General features: G+C 35.6%; 1 protein-coding gene across 1 annotated transcript in view; it reads left to right on the top strand.

Moving 5' to 3' along the window:
- TLL1 (tolloid like 1) overlaps positions 1 to 16,629 on the top strand; it is a 124,555-nt gene that overhangs the window by 58,187 nt on the left and 49,739 nt on the right. The window contains exons 3-7 of the mRNA XM_009904561.2: positions 1,213 to 1,293; positions 1,865 to 2,017; positions 4,108 to 4,225; positions 12,636 to 12,814; positions 14,481 to 14,586. Coding sequence (XP_009902863.1) covers positions 1,213 to 1,293; positions 1,865 to 2,017; positions 4,108 to 4,225; positions 12,636 to 12,814; positions 14,481 to 14,586 — 637 coding nt within the window. The remainder of the gene's footprint in view (positions 1 to 1,212; positions 1,294 to 1,864; positions 2,018 to 4,107; positions 4,226 to 12,635; positions 12,815 to 14,480; positions 14,587 to 16,629) is intronic.

Raw genomic sequence — 16,629 nt, forward strand, 5'->3', positions numbered from 1 at the left:
GCAACTATGTGACAGTTTAATCCAAATAATTAGGCACATTGTTACTTCCTGAGCAGCCACACAACCTCACATGCCTTATATGGCATTTTCTTGTTGGTAATATGATTTTAAGTTGCTGTTTAATAAATATATTCTCCACATAAATAGTTAAAGTTGTTATGGGAAGTTAAGAAAAGTCTTTTAGTGGTAGTTGGAGGTTTCAGTGATCCTGTTCTTTCTCTTATCTTTTTTACTCTTGCTGTTGAAAATTAGTTTGAAACCCCTCTTATCTCATAACAGATATTAAATTTTAAAATATACCCTACCACAAACTTCTGGAAATTACAAAACTTTCTGAACATTTCTGATTGATTTATTAACTAGTGCAGTACTATCAGTGCTCTTCAGGTTTACTGGTGTTTGCAGAAGGACTTGCAGTCCTAAAAGGATTATGTGTTAAGGGAGCATGGCAGATGCATCAAATGTATGCAGGAAACTTAGAAATATGTTGTGTTTCTGTAAATGGCATGGTAAATGTTAAAATCAACTAATTTGTTATTCATTGACTGCTGAAATAACATAGGCAGTTACATGCCTGTGAGATCTTACTTCAATACACACTGGCATGTGATGTTTCGAAGCCTTTACATAAAGTGCATAGACACACTGACAAAGAAAACCAAGTGGTTCATGGTAAAATCAACAATATTAAGTTTGTATCCATTTCCTTCTTCTTGTTGTAGTGGTGGTGTTTTTGTGTGTTTTTTGTTGGTTTTTTTCCTGTTGAAACTTTGGGTGCTTGCTTTCTCTTTTTCCCTGCCCTTGAAATGAGATTATTATGCAAAGTATTTGGGAAATTTCTGTGAGAGTAAGGCTTTTAGCTGTCTGTCAATATGGCTCTGAGGATGTCAAGGTCACCAAGAAGGAAAAAAGCTCCAAATAATAATTAGATGATGTAATTTTCATAACTTGTCTGAATAACAAAGACACGTTGGCTTACATTCTGGAATGCATATTAGAAAAATTTTCACCTAAAAATGTGGGTTTATTTCACTGTCAAGTATACTTAAAGAATTTGTGTGAGTCATTGAAGAATGTTAAACTTCCTTTAAGACTCATTGCAGGTTTTGCTGGGTATTTTCTGATGGCTTTAGGCTGTATAGTTGCTGTAGGTGTAAGATTGCATGTTTTTAACTTTTGTAAAATTCCTTTTTTTTGTGTGTCTTTTTAAAGGTGGATTTGGAGAGCATGGAATGTCAAAAAAACGTGGTGCCCTCTATCAGCTTATAGACAGGATAAGAAGATTTGGCTCTGGTATTTTCACTGTTTAAATTAGCAGGTTGCCTGATATGATAATGTATCATGAAAATTAATGATGATAGCACTTTAACACTTTAAAGCTCTTCTGTATTACTATTAGCATAAACAAACTATAAAATAAATAGCACCAGAATAGTAATGAAGAGATTAGCTCTTTGTTGCAGTTTCTTAGGGGTCTATTTCCAGCATCAAATCTAGAGGCTCAATAGGACTTTTGTATGGCTATGTTCACAGTTATTATTTCAACTAATATCAATACAAAGTGTTTTCAGTACATGTAGGCTGCTATTTTAAGGGTTTCTTTTCTGGATCTAGTTGGGGCATTCTGATGCTTCATACTGTGTTTGAAGCCTTTATGGTGTATTGCACTGAAGAGACATGCTTTTATACTAACCATAGTCCTGTAAGTATGAACGTAGTAGAATGTAGGCTGTATATGTTATACTTCTGAAGTGCATAAAGAAATAATCTGACTGACCTGCTGGAAAATAATTGTTCTCTTTTTTGGGGGAGGTGTGTGTGTGTATGTGTGTGATCTCATTCAGTGTTTTAATTATCATTACAGGCTTTGAGCAAAATAATACATCTAAAGGAAGAAGTACTGTAAAATTCTCAGGGAAAAATGAGAAAAACCGATTTCCCAGAGCTGCTACATCACGAACAGAAAGAATATGGCCAGGGGGTGTCATTCCATATGTAATAGGTGGAAATTTCACTGGTAAGCTTTGTGCTTTGGAGGTGGAGAAGGCATATGAGATTTTTTTTAATTTTTTTTTTCTTTTTCCTTTTCATTAAAGTCAAGTCATACTGTGGAATTCAGTAGCTTTTTTGTTGGATTTGGCTTGATATACATCTGTTCTGAAAATATTAGTCATACTTCAAAAAATTGTTCTCAGAAGCAAGCTATATAATAAAAATGTGTAACTGCTTTAGAAAGAGAAGACTCTGACTAATATTTCTTGTTGTGTGTTTGTTTTCAAGAACCTAAGTAACAGAAAGTCATGAAGTCTCTAGTGGGGTTTGTTTGCTTGTTTATTGTTTTTTTTTTTAATTAAAAATACAGGAAGTTTAGTAAAGCTAATTTAACTGATGTGTAACATGTATTCTGGTAAACTGATTTCACTCAAACTGACTCAGCTGTGTGTTGTAATTCCTCAGTCTGGTTTTCAGATGGGTATACACAGGCTTTATATATGAGAAGAAGAAAAACTGACTTCCAAATATATATATAGAATTCTTAGCAGAAAACTAGAAAAAAAAAAATAATTATTACCTCAAAAATGCAAATGGATCTGTATCAGTGTGGATCTAAGATGTAATTTAAAACAAAAAGGGAGGGAGAAAAGCAAAGATGGGTGGGAAAAGACATGTAATAACTTCTTATTGTTCACAATGATACAGGGAACCAAAAGAAACAACCAGATGCTCACTTGTAATTTCTTTCAAACTGGCAGCTAAATTCAGAGTTTTGCTTTGTGTATTTTCATAATATTATAGCAGATGTGACCTTTACTTTAGTATTACCATCTTCTGAAATAACAGTAGTGAACTAAATCGAATTTGAGGTGTATATCATATTAAACCTTTACATTCAGTATATCATTTTACCTTTTTTCATAACCAAAGATAAATTCTGAAGCTTGGAAATAATTGCTTAAAGATGAAAGGAAAGGGCAAGATGGGCTGAAATAACCTTTAAGTTTTAGGATCCAACATGATTTGAAATGTATATTTTTATAAACTTTCAGGTATTGTTGTCTAAGTTTAAAAAATGAGTTATTTTGGGAGGTTTATTTGTCTGTTTTTCTTTGGTAGGGTGTTTGAATGGTTTTCTTTTTAAATTATCCTTTGCTGTAACATACAACTTTGCAAGAGTCTGCAAGGTGAATGAGTTTCTGCTAGTAAATCCATGCCAAATAGTACTGTCTTTTAATGGATTTCCATCTCAGAGGCAATACAGCTATATACGCAGATGCCACCTCTGAGTTAGTAAGCCTTGTCTTTTATCAGGCGACAAAATGACATATTTAACCTATTTTAACTGCTGTATACTGACTGGCTTTCTCTTCTGTAGTGAGTCCTTCTTTGGCTGCTTCTGCACCTACAATATAGTTGTAATTGTTTCTGAATGTTTTTCATTTTTCAAACAAGTATCTCGATCTGATTATTACTGGATCAAAATAAGACTTTTCCTCTTTTGTTGGACCATTTGATTTCTGAACTATTTTGATGCAAAGAAGCAGAGACTGGTCTCTTTTCAAGGCAGCATTATTAAATGCCTTAGCTGGTGCGCCAGTTTACATGACTTAGGTTAAACTGGTCCCCACATTTAAAGGGTGTAGGGTGTTTTTTTAAAATTTATATATTTTTCTTCTGACCAGGTAGGATGCAGAGTTTCTCAACTTTCTTACCTTTCTCATTCCCCTTTTTCCTTTCTCTTATTTTCTTTTTCTTTCTTCCCTTCTCCCCTCCCCACCCCCCCACAATGATTCACATAATAATTTAATCTGAGAAATCACTTAGCAAATATTATGTTAATGAAGACAGACTATATTTCTTCTGCTGTCTTCCTGTGGTGTAATATTGCTGTACTCTTTATTGCAGTTTTTGCATTTGCTGGAGTGTGTCAGGCAGTATGTGAAGAAATGATGGTCTGAGTATCCCTTCAACTCAAATCTGGCAGTACATGGGACTGTTACCACATAGGACTCTTTTCTGGCCACTATTCCTAGTATTGTAGTCCAATTTTAAGGAACAAGATGCAGTTAGAAAAGTTGTATATTTAATTCCATATAATTATTCTTCCAGGTACTCAGCGTGCCATGTTCAAACAGGCTATGCGGCACTGGGAAAAGTACACATGTGTCACCTTTATTGAACGAAGCGATGAAGAAAGTTACATTGTATTTACATACAGACCATGTGGGTAAGTCTACGTGCCTGGTCATAGATACTTCTGTTTTCAATGTTTGGCCACGTTTGTCAGCTTTGCAGTAATAAGTGTATATATAATGGAGAATTAATAGTTCCTGCATTTAAACAGTATGTTTAAATGTGTGTTCTGCGTGGCTTTAGGTTCATTGAAAACAGTGTGTGTAGTAACTGTTTGAACTTATGCCTCTCTTGTCTAAGTAAAATGATCTCTCTATAAATACATAGAAATGAGACTTTGGCTTTCCATCATGCTTTTCATATTTGTATGTATGGCTCTTGTATATTGGACTTTTTGTTCATTTTTTCTTAGCTTCCACCTTGTTGCACATTTACTGCTGAATTACGCATGGACATATATCCCATATTCCAGATGAATTATTGTTAATTGTAATTTTAACTCTACTGTTTCTAGACTTCTCTTGCCTAAATTTGTTTAGCCACCAAATTAATTACTGTTTTGTAAATTGCTTCTTCCAGGTCACTAGAACAGGCTTTATTAATCATCAGTACAGCTTTTCATTAGTCACCATATTGCATGTAAAGGTATTTCTGCTCACAAATGCCTCGCTCAGCTATGTTTGTTATTTATTCCACTCAGAACTCTTAATTTTATGCAATGGTTGGTGAAACTCCAGAGTGCCCCATGTTCATATTCTGAGAGCACTCACTACCTGTATTTCTGATATTTGTCTTCTTTTTGTGTTTTAGGCTCCACAGTGGAAAAAGTCTGTCTTGCTGACTTCCTGATCAGTTAATACTTTGTATTCTTACTCCTGAATTTTAATAGAGTTTTACAGGACAGAGTTTTGAAAAGAAGTGTTAGGACTTTGTTGTGTTGTAGGGATGATCCTGAATGCACTTAATTATAGCCCATAAAATTACATGTAAGCTTTTCTGTTTAAATTACACCCAACTTTCCTCTTAAGGTATGGGACAATGTAATAAAACCTACTCCTAAGATGTTTCCTAAGATGTTTTAAGAAAGATATCATCTTGGTCTTGGAAAGTCTCTGGGCTACAGATCCTTGCAATAGGAGCTTATTCCACAGGATTGCCTGTGAATTCACCTGTCATATTCTTTGTGATCCTGTAGATTTTCTGTAGACCCCTGTTAGAAACAGTGTCAAATGAAATGGACTTTTGCTCTCACTCAGCATGGCTTTTATTTTAGTTAACAGTAGAACCTTGAAGAGAGGATTAAGGGCTAGTGACACTGCTGGAAGGCAAATGGATACAGAGAATAATCATGATGGTTCCCTGTGCTCACAGAGGTAGAAAGCCATGTGAATTTAAACAGAAGAGTGTGAAAGACCAAAGTGGTCTCAGACACTATAGAAAGAAGTGTGGATATATTTACAGAAATCTTGGTTTCATGAAAATTAAATCTACAAAGTGCCCAAAGCCAAACAGCAGAAGAATCTGTCAACTGTCAAAAGCAGTTGAATTACTTCTTTTGGAGTCCTGAGCCATCTGGGAAGAGCCAGATAAATAAAAATCTATCTTCTCTGGGTGAATAGGAACCACTGTGCACTAAACACTGGCATACAGTGCAGATATAGAATTTTCCATGGAAAAAATCCAGACAAAAGGGATACCAAACCATCTGCAAACACTTTCTGCTGCATGGCCAGTGCATTGAAATTGATGTCAGTTCTTTCCCGTAGCACCATGCTGTGTTGGTTTATTAGTACATTGTGTCATTATTGTTTGCAGTACCATGGCAGTTAAGATTCACAGATGAGAGAGACTTAATTGTATTTAGCACCATTCAAATGAAAGACTAAATGATAAACCCTGCTCCAAGAAGCACACAGTCAAAACACAACACATGCAATGAAACAGAAAATGGATATAGTAATGTATGTGGAAACACAGGTGGTACTATCTACACATATCTCAGATGACAGCATTAGCACATTAGCAAGTGAAGTGCTATTGAGCCTTTGTAAACATTAAAGATATTTTGAACAAGCATAATGCATTACTTCTTGCAGCAGTTCATGAGAAGCTCATTCCAGAAGGGCAGTGATGAAAAAAGTGTATTTGAAATATAGCAGCTGGTTATGAGAGATGTGTGACCTACCTGAAGGTCAGATTTTATATATCAGGAATGAATGAGAGAGAAGTTTTGATTATCATAGACCCATACAACTGCAAGGGATCTCACAAAGATGTCTGATTTATTCATAAGACAGAAATAGCTATACTTAAGTCATTGCAGACATACACTTGTCTAACTTGTTTCTAAAAACATTCAAAGAGGAATACTTCACAGCCTGCTAGGAAATGTAATTATTCAGTATCCTAATACAAAAAGTGTACTAAGTCAGGGGCAATATTTTTGGTCATAGGTAAACCAGATATTTCTTTCTGCAATTGCATTAACTCTTTTTCTTGCTCACTACAGCCATAGAAAAACAAATAATTCTGCTTTCTTTTTTGAAAGAATCTGTTATATACTTTGAGATTGTTGTTATGGCTAGAAAAAATCTAATTAATTTAATATTTCTTGCTAAGACATGTTTTATAAGTTTCAAACAGCCTAACAACATGATCAAAAATTCTCTTCTATTAGTCCACAGCTTCCTTCAAATTCAAAATCCTGAAGTAAGGTGTGTTTGTCCAGATGAGTCTTTACTTCTGCTGAGCCAGGGTTAGAGCTAATCCATGTGTCTTGTACTCTCTCCTTCCACTTAACTAAGTGTGGTACCTCATTTCTCAACAGTAGCCATGTTCAACTTGTGGTCAGTTAGGACATGACTACAAATGAGAATCAGAGTTCTTTGCACAGCACCCCATCACTAGTTCCAAGTGTGTGCCATGCTTTGGACATCTCAGGACACCAAAGAGATCTTTACAAATCTCTTCTCTGATCTGTTAAAATTGCTATTAATTCCAGTCTTGTCTTCATGATATTTAGCAGTCTTTTTTGACACTACAAGTTTTAAGAGCATCTTCTCTATATTCTCTTCATATAATATTCCAACCAGCATTATTCTTCTCTTTGTATTAGGGTTCTCGTGTTTGCTTATGGGCAGGTTGTGAGGAAGAATGTTCAAAAATTTGCAGTGGTATCCTTCCCTCCCATCAGAATGATTTCATCCATTGCAGTCTTAAACTACATTTGCCTTGCTTATTTAACCAGTTTTGAGAACAATTAATTGTTGAACTATTTTCCCTTCATACAGCTGAAACACTAACTTAGTCGTTTGAAATGTTGTAATTACTGACAGTCATTTCTACCTATTAGCTGTACGTGTGTGAATAAGATATATATAGTATATAGATATAGAGGTATAGTATTAAGACAGTAGTCTTTGCGATTCTTCTGCCGAAGCAGAATACATCGAAATTAATACCTATTACAGCAAAAATTTATACAACTAATTGGTGAGGGCAAGTAAAACTCTCATCTGTAAACAGGTTTAAAAGAGTTTTCATTCACTACTACTTTATGCTGGCTATCAGATAGGAAATTCCTGAAGACAATCAGTATAGTTCTCTGTATGCAAAGGCAAAAAAGAGGTCAGCAAACTGGGATGGCCTCTAGTCACTTGCTCTTAATAAATATTACTGAGTACAAGATCAAGCTTCTTTTTAAATAGTGAGACAGAACAAGAAGAATTTGTCATATTGTTCTGGTCTCTCAACATACCTTTGATCTGACTTAGTGACAATTTTTGTTCTTCACTAGGGGATGTGAGTACTTTTTATGACAAATTTTCAATGAGTTATTACAATTACTGCTGAATCCTCTTGTATTGGTATTTGACAAAGCTGTTTGAGATACATGAAAATCAGTTCTCTTTCATGTGCTTCCCCAAGCATTGTAGACCAAATGTGGGTTTTTTGAACTCATTCATATATTAAATAAACATTTGTCTTAGTTTGAAGAATGGACAGATAAAATTTTATTTCCCCATGAGAGCAAAATAAAATGCTCTTGTTGAATTGGAGAGAAATACAGAATGATATTCAAAAATATACAGAAAAATACAGAATATGTGAATCCTTAACACCTAATACATATTCAAAAGAACACAGGATACATGAAAACCTCCCCAAACCCTTCCCCCAGCCAGACTAAAGCAAAAGCCTCAGCGCTCCTTTTCTCCCTCCATTGCCTGCCTTCCATTAGGCCTAAACAGGCCAAAATTGTGCAGGACAAATTAGTCAGTCCTCTGCAGGCCATGAAGAGGCCTGAGATACTCCCCCATGTTGCCCGATAAGGACTCCTGATGGAGAGCAGACAGGAGGAAGAAAAAAGGCAGAAACTAACTCTGCAGCCAATTTTATAGGGATACAGGCATTATGGGAATGAAATACAAAGATTACACTTTCCAGGGGTGTATCTTCCAGACCATCTAGTCCTCCTGGAAGACCTCTCTGTGATTTAAGACCACCCAGTGCCTTAAACCTAGGACAACATTACAGGCAAATTCTTAAAAGTTGGGGAAATGGGTAAATTCATGGCCTGAGGTTCTGCAACGTTCTGTTGTTTTAAGAAGGGTTACATGTTATAAAAGATGCCCAGTGACTTTTATGGAATGAAAATAAATTCAGTTATGGTAAATACTCCATGGCACTAGGGTTCTCAGCTGGTAATTAACTCTGCCAGCTGGCATTCAGCCTACCCACAGCTGTTGACAGCTTTTCTAGGGATTGTTGTGTGGCCTTGCATGTGGGTGTGACAAGGTGCAGGTGTCCAGTTGTCACAGTCTAAACCACAGTGTATTAACATAAATGGAATGAGGGATGATGTATGTTAATATACTGACATAGACAGCTGTTAACTAAGGAATGGACTCAGTTGGCTATTCTTTATAATATTGGGTTGGTTGTCTCCATTGAATAGGTGAAGCAGTAGTCACTTTTGCCATCACAACAAATCCTCTTATGACATTGAATCAGCACATTTAGTAACCATGATTGTATTGATCCCTGACAACAAATAAACTCATTAAGCCAGCTCATGGCCAGCGTCTCCTTTGTACAGAATGAGTTATATTTATGATTGAAAGAGTTGTGTTTTCACCAAGTAAAAACCTGTGCTTCCTCAGTGAGATCTTATTAATGAATTTTGTGAACCTCTTTATATGGCTTTGTGTAACAGTGAGGTGATGTTCTGTGAACTTAGTACATTTATGAATTTCTGCAGTTTTGCATTAAGAAATTCCTATAATTAGTGCCATTGCAAAATAATGTTGTGGTCTGTGAGGATTTTTATCTTGCCACATGCTGAAGAGTGCAGCTTTATAAAGAACTGCAACATTGTCTCTGCCCAATTCTCTCTTCCTTCATATTAATTTAAGAGTATTTTTGATAGTAGCTGTGAATTATATTACTTAAAAGAATGAGTGTGGTGTTCCAGACATTTCACTTTCTGTCACTTTTTTGTCTTTGCAAACCATCATTGGTCAGCTAGACTGATTAAATGGAATTAGAGATTCATAAATAGTTACTATCTCCAAATGGTGTCTGGTGCCATAAAGATTAAAGAGATGAGGAGCTTTAAAAGCTGGCAGTTGTCTCAATTTAAGGGGCGTGATAAGTTCTTATACCGCATGTAGAAGTCTTGGTCTTTTGCCAAACATACCTGGGATCAAAACCTTGGTATTGCATAATAATTTGTTTAATAGATGTGGTGTTGTCATTTTCCTCACCTTTTGACTCAGTGCAATTGTCAAAATTATCAGAATCTTGTAGGTTAATTGGATGAATCTGGTGTGCTTGACATGACACTCAATCTAGCAAATCCTAATCACCTTTCCAGTGTACACTGCTGCTATTTTAAGACCTAGTGTTAATTCTAATTTTCTTTTGGCATGTAAAAAAACAAAACCAAACCAAAACTTCAATAAATTTTAATCACTGTAAGGCAATTATGATGCTCATCTGGATGCTTGTTTTCAGGAGCAGGCCAGCATTAAAAAAGCAGTTCCCAATGTGCTGGGTTTTAGGTGTTCATCATTAGACAACATAGAGGAATACTGTGTGAAAGATTGCAGTTAATTTTTTTTTATTTCTGATAGGAAAGATCTTCATCTTCTGATGAAGATCTTTCAAATGTGTCAGATGAGGTACCCAAAGTCATTATACGTATTTGATAATGCCCAACTTCTCTTGTTGTTTTTTGACTATAAAATAAAGTATCCAATTATATTTGCAAACACTTGAAAATATATCTGGTTTATGAAATACCACTTAAAGTTTTCTGAGATGATCTTAAGCACCTCGGTTTTGAGAAGCAGTCAACTTCTTGCTTTTGTTAGTGGCATTTCATAGAATTATAGAATTGTTTTCTGGGGAAAGATCTCTTAAGATTGAGTCCAACCTTTGTTTTGATAAATTGGTTAATTAGTTATTTACCATATTTTCTTATAAAACCAAATTGTGTTAGTAACTTTAAATGTTCTACTAGCTGTTTTGTTGCTCTGCTATTATTGCACAGCTATTACTTTTCCAAGATACAGGACACAACATTAAACGGTTACAACCTCTTTTGGTTCAAATGGAGCAAGAAGACAGGAAGAGATAAACTGTAGTTAAATACTTCCTTTATTCTTTTGCTCTTGTGAATATTGTCAATAAAAGTAGAGCTGGAGATTATCTGGAATAATTATTTATTATTTTTTCACTTTTTCTATCACTGCAAAAATTATATTTAAAATCTATGGAAAATTTTAAGCCACCGAATACAGAATAGAATAGAATCAACAAGGTTGGAAAAGACCTCAGAGATCATCAAGTCCAACCTATTACCTATCACCTAACACGTCATGACTAGCTAAACCATGGCTTCAAGTGCCATGACCAATCCTTTTTTGAACACTGCCAGGGATGGGGACTCCACCACCTCCCCGGGCAGCACATTCCAATGTCCAACGGCTCTTTCTGTGAACAACTTTCTCCTCACCTCAAGCCTTGTATTTTCAAAATTGTTTCCAAATTCTTGATTCATCCCTCCTAGACTGTTGTATAATATTTTCTTCTGAAGTAATTTGTGTGACCTTTTAAAATTTAGTTGTATTAGACACTAAAATGACCAGCTGTGGCTGACTGACAAGCCAAATAATGAAAGTGAAAAGTCTTTATGCCACTGCAAAAGCTGAAAAAGAGTAACAAGTAAATGTTGTCAGTAGAATTCAATCTGCTACTGGTATTGCTTCCATAGCTGCTTTTCCTTTACTGGCCACAGAAGCATATGAAGGATAGGATCATGTGCCGCACTACAATTGACCTCCATAACGATCAACATATTCTGCTGTGTAAATGTCACATCAGATTAACAACAACAACAAGAAAAAAACCCAAACATAAAAAAGCACAAGGATTGTGGGCACAGGGTGTAGGTGATCTGCTCAGTACAATTCCATTCCACCTGACAGACTGCAGAATTTACCAAGTAGAGATGGGAAATCAGGCTTTTAAAAGGGAATATAATGCTGCCTTGAAATATTTAACATCTTCAGAGGTGACAGAGAATCAGTTTACAAAACCTGAAATTGTCTTCCCTTTGGTATAATTTGCTTTATTCTCCTTTCTCTCCTTTCACTAGCAAACTTTCTTTTCTAACCAGAAAGCAGACATCTCAGGTAAATGCTTAATGTATGAGTGCTGAAAAGAGCATATTTTTTTCCATAAGTTTACACTGAAATAATGGAAGAGTAGTGGAACAGGAATAAAACATGAGAGCAGTTGTGAAGCAGGGTTTTTGGTTGCTTGTGTGTGGGTTTTCTTGTGAAAATACATCTTTCTGGGACTAAGGTTGCTATTACAAGAAAACAGGATTTGTCATCTCATTCAAGATATCTTCCTTCTTTGTATGCTAAATGAATATCGTACAGGAGTACTATTGTACTTGCATCACTTCTGCACCCCTTTATAGATGGAAGTAATGAAATAGGATGACTTTTCAGATCACAATAAAGCAAACTTATCAGAACTGAGTGACCAAGAGTCTAGTAAGTGCTGTCAGGACAATCCAACAAAAGTATGGCAAAGAAGAAACCTTACCTTATTCTTTCTACCTCCTTCTTCATGCTCATTTGTGCGTGGGCAAGAAAGAAGTTATATGCATGGGTGAGATGGTAGTTCCTGGCAACTTTTATGATTCATTGAATGAAAAGAAATTCCTATGTCATTTAGGGATACAAGGCTACAATTGACAGTCCTGTTGGTCATAGCTAGCATGTTTTAAGACCTTGAATAAAAAAACCATCCAGAACGTTAATGTGTCCTGTTGTAGACATTGTGAATAATAAATTATTATTGCAGTAGATCTAGAGTTTGTGAGACTGCAGAAATTGCATAGTGCATTGTTCTTTATCTAACATTTTCTCATATTCTAACTGAATCTAAATGCATGAAAACTTTCACCTGTGTTTGTGCTTTAATTACAGGTGCTGTTCTTATGTGGGCCGAAGGGGAAATGGTCCTCAGGCTATATCTATTGGGAAAAACTGTGATAAATTTGGTATAGTTGTCCATGAGTTGGGTCACGTGATAGGTTTTTGGCACGAACATACACGACCAGACCGTGATGACCATGTCACCATCATTAGAGAAAACATCCAGCCTGGTGAGAGACTATAGTAGGTCCTTTATTTTGAGGGGGTGGGGGACCTATCTATTTTTTGTTTTCTTTATCTACTTCACTCTCTTAAAACTTAACACTGCATAGCAGAAATGCCTGCTATTCCTCTTAGCTAGACTGATCTAAAGCTGATTCACAAATAAATACTGCAACTAAAATAGAATCTTTTCTAAACATCTGGACAACTAGTAAGTCATTAAATAATGTTGGCTAGAAGGAGAGAAATAGTAGTTATGCTTAAAAAATTGCAGGAAGCCTTTGCTCTTCAATGCCTTTGAAAAATAAAGTTTCTGTGCTTGAGAAAGGGCTTTTCTTTCATAGTGGTTACATATCATTAAATAAAGACAGTAGCTTCTTAGCTGCCCAAGAGATTTAGACCTGGAAGGTAAGATGAGGTCTTTGAATATGTGACAAAAATGAGCACTGTTCCCACAGTTTCCACATTACTCATTTCCTACAGAGCCTGCACCTTTGCCAGTAGCCTTGATGCTGTTGAGACAAAGTGTCTGAGGAAACTGAGAACTTCAAACTGTGACTGTCTTCTCTTTGTCAGTCTAGCTCTTGTGCCCACACTTGTGAGGCATGGACAAGATGGGAGGGAACTAGGCATGTTTGACTTGCAATGCACATAAATGTGCATGCTGTCTATGAAAAACTGGTTTGTTGTACAGGAATTCTCTGCTCAGGAAGGAGTAAAACTGTCCAGTAATAGTTCAGAATATTTTTCTGTTCCTATAGAAAAATGTTTTAAAACAAAATAGATTTGAGATGCAAAATCTTTACCACCTCAGCTAGGACTGTGGGAAGATGACTGGTAGCTGATACACACTCCCACAAGTCTCTCAAGTCCTGAAAGGACACATGCTTGTAAGCCTTCCTTCTGTTCTCTCTGTGTCGTGATTTGTGTAAGTGCCATAAGTACCCTCCCTATGCTTATTCTGTGATGTAGAAACTGTCTGAGTGCCATCCTAAGATTCCTGCTCTTTTCTTTGAGTAATCTCTAGTTTCTGGCTGTTTGTCTAAAAATGTTTATTATCATATGACATGAGTTTGAGGATCACTAGATAGAATGAGGAATTCATGACCTCTGAGACACCTGGGTTTTGTTATATGTTGGTTAATAATGTAAATCCACTGTAGGTTTTTTGCAAGACAGTAATGGTAATATGAATTGGAATAAGGGACGTTTTGCTCCTCTTAACATGCTGATTAGGAGAAAAAACTGATGATCTGGAACCACAATGATAAGTATAATTCCCCAATGAGGAGGTTTCTTCCAGGGTCTTTGCTGTCAAAAATAATTTCTTTCTGGAATTAAGAACCAGGCCAAGAAATTGTATGGATTCTACATGGTGCCACATAATGTGTGGAGCCTCTGTGTAGGTTAGGTGAATGAGAATAGCCTTTCTGAGTGCCTAATATAGGTTTTGATATGTTTCAGAAGATGTCTGCCCTCTTAGTTAATAAAGTCACACAGTTACTCCCAAATGGCTAAGACAGTCAGTGGGTGATTAGGTTAGGATTTTTGTTGGTTTTCTTTTCCTGATTAGTTCACACACACACACACATTAAAAAAAAAAAAAAAAAAAAAAAAAGAATTAAAAAAGAAGAGAGAGAGATTAAAGGAACTCTAATTATCAATCATTCTTAGGTCAGGAATACAACTTCTTGAAGATGGAGCCTGGAGAGGTGAACTCCCTTGGGGAACCATATGACTTTGACAGCATTATGCACTATGCCAGGAACACCTTCTCAAGGTTGGAGTCTCAGGTTATACCTTTTGACTTTTAATTCTATTCTATTCCTCTCCATAAATGTTAAGAACTATGGTTTTTTTTAAGGATTCTGAAATCACTTAAAAGATCCCTTGCTATAGCATTCTTACATTCAAAGCACAGCTTGTTTAAGTCAGAATAATGTAATTAAATTTTAAAACACATTTCATTTCTGTTCAGTTTCAAAGCAGCCTTTTGATCTTGCTTCAGTTCATTAAATTTTAAGACAAGGTAATCTGGAAATGTTTCACATAATATTCACTTTCTTTTTGTCTCCCCAAAAAGTTGAATTTCAGAAAACCCAAATAAGTGAAATGGTTAGGAAATTTATGTGTAACATGGTCTGTCCTCTTATAAAGTAATCTCATTTGATGCATAATGCAGGTGGAATGTGATATGTTATTAGAATATCTACTATTCAGACTATAGTCTTTGTTAAGGACCACAGCCAACCATTTATAACAGAAGCTGCAGCCTCTTCTCTATTGCTTGTATAGATTGTTACTGTCATCAAAAGCATATAATAAAGAGTTCTGCTGGTTTTACTTTGACCTGTTGCAGGTTGATCTATTTCCAACTCCAGGCCATGTGTGGCTTGCTCTGAAAACTGATCTGATTGTGGGGAGCTGTTCTCATAGGCTTGCCCTTCTTTGGGGAATAATTGAAGGAGTCTTCCACCTGGTCTCTTGTGGCATTTCATACTGAATTGAAGTTCAGTTAATTGCTCTCTAAAAATACTAGAATGATGTTAAACAAAAAAATAAATCCAAATAACCCCTACACAAAAAGGAAAAAAAGAAGTTGTTGAGAGGTTATGTACTTGGTGCTTTTTTAGATTTTTGTACAATTAATGCATTTTAAAGCAAAAGTTCTAGACAACCTGAGACTCTGAAATAAACTAAAAACTGTCAGAAACCTCAAAAACCAGCCTTTGCAGATTTCTTAGGTTTGTTCTCCTCTCCCTATATGATATTATTAAAATAAAAATCCTAGCACAGGATGCATTCATCATGCACATAATTCATCCCTGGAAAAGCATGGGAGTGAGCCACATGAGGTAGATATTAGTCACATTGCTTAATCCAGTTACAGATACCATTACTTAAAGGAAGAGCTTATAAGAACCTATATAAAATACTGTAATTTAACAAGCTGGAACCCCTCAGACTCCTAGGGCAGTGACAGCATCAAGATAATTTGATTTGCCAGCCCTGATCTGACCACTTTCCATGCTGGCAAAAAGTGATAGTGCTATGAGTAGGCATGACCTGCCCCAAGGAACAAGAGTTTGTTTCTTCACACTGTTGAAAAATAACCAGCGAACCCTTGAGGTCATGCACTGATTTGCACTGATTTATCTGGAAAGCATGAGTTGCGCTCAGGGTGGCATATTGCCACCTGTTTGTTTGACTTTACTCACTGGGGTAAGTAATAGAAATCAGAATACTTCATAAAGTTCTAGTCACACACAATGATGTTGTTCACACTGTGTTAAAACTATTAACAGATTGTTACCTTACTGAAGTGGTAAGACGTTTAAGAGAGGATTGTTTTAGGTCATATTAAAACCAGTGGAAAATAAAGTTGATGTATAGATACAAATATTTGTTTTAAAAAATTATGTCCTTTATTCAAAATTCTTTAAAAAATATATTTTTTTCAAGATTATGTGCCTTATTTATATAAAGTGAATAATGTCATAAATATGTTTAGATTAGGATAACATCCTAATACAAGAAACCTGAGAGCAGTACCCACAATATGCAAAATAATTAAAAAGCAATCTGTATTTGTAGCCAGTATTCCTAATTAGAAGGACCTACAGTGTGCCTGAAAATACCGGTTTTACTTCTCAGTAAAAGCCCAACAAGTATACAAAAATGTATAGAATAAAACAATACAGAAACATACTCATCTGTTAACTTCCATTTTATAGGATTTGAGTGATTCTTCAAATTCTGTAACATGATAATAGAACTTAGTTTTGTACCTTGCTCTTTTAAATTTAATACCCAATTTAATACC

This window comes from Dryobates pubescens, chromosome 1, assembly GCF_014839835.1.
Source record: "Dryobates pubescens isolate bDryPub1 chromosome 1, bDryPub1.pri, whole genome shotgun sequence".
In the NCBI taxonomy this organism is placed as follows: Eukaryota; Metazoa; Chordata; class Aves; order Piciformes; family Picidae; genus Dryobates; species Dryobates pubescens.